This window comes from Calidris pugnax, unplaced genomic scaffold (genome assembly GCF_001431845.1).
Source record: "Calidris pugnax isolate Ruff unplaced genomic scaffold, ASM143184v1 scaffold68, whole genome shotgun sequence".
Taxonomy (NCBI): domain Eukaryota; kingdom Metazoa; phylum Chordata; class Aves; order Charadriiformes; family Scolopacidae; genus Calidris; species Calidris pugnax.
The window spans coordinates 863541-866897 of NW_015090921.1; the positions used below are offsets into that span (position 1 = coordinate 863541).

The window sequence follows — 3357 nt, forward strand, 5'->3', positions numbered from 1 at the left end:
GCCCCCCCCGGGTATTTAGAGTGCGCACAGCCCTTCTTACCCTGCCCACAGCGAGCCTCAGCCCCGACCAGGAAAAAGCAGCAGCACCTGAGCTTCTCAAAATACCCCTACACCAACCATTTCTTCACTAAGAGCAGGTCTTCTGCTCTCCAGCTGCAGTTGTCCTGCTGGGCACAGGCTTTGACCCCCCCTTCCTGCCATTTTTGGCCTCTCGTCCCCTCAACTCTGCCCCAGGGGCAGCGGGATGGCACTCACTGAGGAGGGCTCCTCCGTAGAGCCGGATGGGAGTCTTGCTGCCCACAGATTCCTCATCAAAGACGGCTTCGTAGAGCTGGTCAGGGAACGCAAGGGCCTGGCGGAGGCAAGGGAGAGACTCAGCAGCCTGAGCCATCAAAACTTGCCCTCTGGGGCAGCAGCCTTTATGGGATGGGAGCTGCTGGCCAGGAAATTGGAACTTAGGGAGGCACAAGAAATATCAGCACCTCAGCTACTGGCTTCGTGACCACTTTCTGTGGCCCAGGCTGCCGTGCCGTGTGTGGTTTATGACCCTGCTAATGAAAACAGGCTCTGGTAATGGGAACACGCTGCCAAGGAAGCCCATTACCGAGACACGGTGAGGGCAAAGGCCTCAAAAGAGAAAGAAAAGGAGGGGGATAAATGCCAGGGGCCGAGGAGCCACCCTGGGGCACCCCTCTGGCAGCCAGGAGGTGGTGGTACCCAGCACCACATCCCTCACTTACCATGATGGCGATCCCAGAAAACATGACGGCGGAAACCAGCTGCCAGACCCTGTGTGGGAGGGAAGATGGAGAACTTGGCATGAGCACAGGGGGCAAAACCATCACTCCCACTCCACAAAGCATTCCTGGCTGCCTGCTTGGTCATCAGCCTCCATCTCCCCTCCCTCGCTCTACCGAGGCAGCCACAAGCCTCTCGTGGGAGGACTGGGCTCCCCAAAGCTCCACCCTCAGCTTTGGAGACACCAGCCTCCCACAGGACACAGGAGCTCCTCCAGCCCCACACAAGCCCCTCCAGCCCCTGTGGCTCCCAGCACTTGCTGTGGGACAAGAGTTTGAGGGCCTCAGGCTGATTTATGGGGGCAGAAAGCAGAACTGGTCTGGTCTTGCGGCCCCCGAAAAGCTCTGGTGCAGCAGCCAGAGCTGTCTAGGATGCTGTGGCCAAGGGCCTTCAGACAACCCAGCTCCAAGGTGGCCCAATATCTTACCTGAGCCCCAGTGGTTCCCGGACAGCAAACTTGATTTCATTTCCCAGCACTTGGCTAATCTGAAATTCAAATAAAAGACACGAGGTGACTGCGCAGGCCCTTCCCCAGCCTTTAGGCAGTACTCACCACCCCCAAAAACGCATACCTAACCCCACCTGGGAGGTGGGGGCTGGAAGGAGGACAAAGGATTCACATGTGTCCCCTTGGTCTCAACACCTGCCAAAGGCTGCCTTGATTTCCATCAGGGGCTGCAGCCTCTACGGCCCCGTACTGGGATCATCCACATGCTGCATGGGGCTGGGGCAGGGTCAGCATGAACTCTTCTCTCCTCTTATCTATGCAGGTAGGAATGGCCTCCTCCCAGACACTGCCTGGGAGGAGACGGACACAGGCTCCAGCAGAGCCCTCGGGGTGTCACAGAACCACCCCGATGGACACAGGCTCCAGCAGAGCCCTCGGGGTGTCACAGAATCACCCCGATGGACACAGGCTCCAGCAGAGCCCTCGGGGTGTCACAGAACCACCCCGATGGACACAGGCTCCAGCAGAGCCCTCGGGGTGTCACAGAAACACCCCGATGGACACAGGCTCTAGCAGAAGCCTCAGGGTGTCACAGCATCCGTCCCACTCTCACGTTGGCACTGCCCAGAGCGACACCCCAAACCACACAGATGGGAAGGCTACACAGACCAGCAACAGGGAAAGGTCCTGGGGCACCCTTTGGTTGCAGAAAGCTCTCAGAGAGCTCTGCACTGTTCCCCACACGCAGGCAGGAGCCAAGCAATGCCCTGCCAGCAAGTTCTCCAGAGAACATCCAGGCCAGTGTCCCACTCTCACATTGGCACTGTCCAGAGTGATACCCCAAACCACGTGGATGGGAAGGCTACACATACCAGCAACAGGGAAAGGTCCTGGGGCACCCTTTGGTTGCAGAAAGCTCTCAGAGAGCTCTGCACTGTTCCCCACACGCAGGCAGGAGCCAAGCAATGCTCTGCCAGCAAGTTCTCCAGAGAACATCCAGGCCAGGGCTCCTACAGAGCTCACCCTTGTCCTCCAGCTCTGGTATTTCACTGAAACACGTTGTTGATCTGCAATCCAGGCCTCTTCCTGCTTAAATCCCCACTCCCGTGTCCAGGCCACCAGCTGGTTGGGCACTGGTGGTGCCAAGCTCCTAAGGCACCAGCTCCGAGCTAGATCATGGGTGTCTCGGCAATACAATTTCAAGGATGGATTAAAGCACCTTGAGGTCAGAGCTCACCCTGTTACCAAGAAAAGCCATTTTGGGCAGCTCCCATGCACTCAGAAGGCTGTGTGGTCCACCACTGCTCAAAGACAGCACTGCTTGTGCCACCACAAGCTTCACCCCTCGCTTTATGGAAGCCCTACAGAACTAGGAGCCCCGTTTTGGCCAAAGAGGCTGTGGAAGTCAGATGCTAAAAAAAAACCACCCAACAACTCCCAGGGCAAACAAAGCCTCAGTTTGCCCAGGCAGAAGACTTTTTTTCTACCCTTACTGTCTTATGTGACAGTTCAGTTGTTCAGTCTGGAGAAGAGAAGGCTGAGGGGAGACCTTCTCGTGCTCTATAACTACCTAAGGGGGGGTGTAGAGAAGCAGGGGTTGGTCTTGTCTCCCAAGTCACAGGAGATAGGACAAGGGGAAATGGTCTTGTCCCCAAGTTGTGCCAGGGGAGGTTTAGATTGGATGTTAGGAAAAATTTCTCCAAGGAAAGAGTTATTCAGCATTGAAATGGGCTGCCCAGGGAAGTGGTTGAGGCACCATCCCCGGAGATGTTGAAAAGACGGGTTGACATGGTCCTCAGGAATATGGTTTAGTGATTTTTTTAGTGCTTAGTTAGGTTGATGGTTGGATTAGATGATCTTTAAGGTCCCTTCCAACCTAGACGACCCTACGACTCTACCGCACGCGCGCTTCCCTCTGCCCTGCCCTCACCTTTGAGCGATGGACCTCGCCGTCGTCATCCTCCCCGCCGACCCCCAGGATCTTGCGTGTCTTCAGCCGGCTCACCAGGTCGGTCTGGCTGTGCTTCTTCATCAGCGGCGGGGGCTGCTTGGCCGCCATGGTGGCCCCCGGCTGCGAGGGGACAACAAGGGCAAGGTGGCGGAGGGGGGGG

The 3357-nt window shown here is 57.0% G+C and overlaps 1 protein-coding gene across 4 annotated transcripts in view; it reads right to left on the reverse strand.

The window, feature by feature from the left end:
- Positions 1 to 3357, reverse strand: part of TP53I11 (tumor protein p53 inducible protein 11) — a 46643-nt gene that overhangs the window by 5265 nt on the left and 38021 nt on the right. For all 4 annotated transcript variants that reach the window (XM_014950167.1, XM_014950168.1, XM_014950169.1 and 1 more), the window contains exons 3-6: positions 3177 to 3357; positions 1226 to 1284; positions 741 to 789; positions 256 to 352 (exon numbers count right to left, since the gene is read on the reverse strand). In XM_014950167.1, coding sequence (XP_014805653.1) covers positions 256 to 352; positions 741 to 789; positions 1226 to 1284; positions 3177 to 3305 — 334 coding nt within the window. In that variant the 5' untranslated portion in view covers positions 3306 to 3357. The remainder of the gene's footprint in view (positions 1 to 255; positions 353 to 740; positions 790 to 1225; positions 1285 to 3176) is intronic.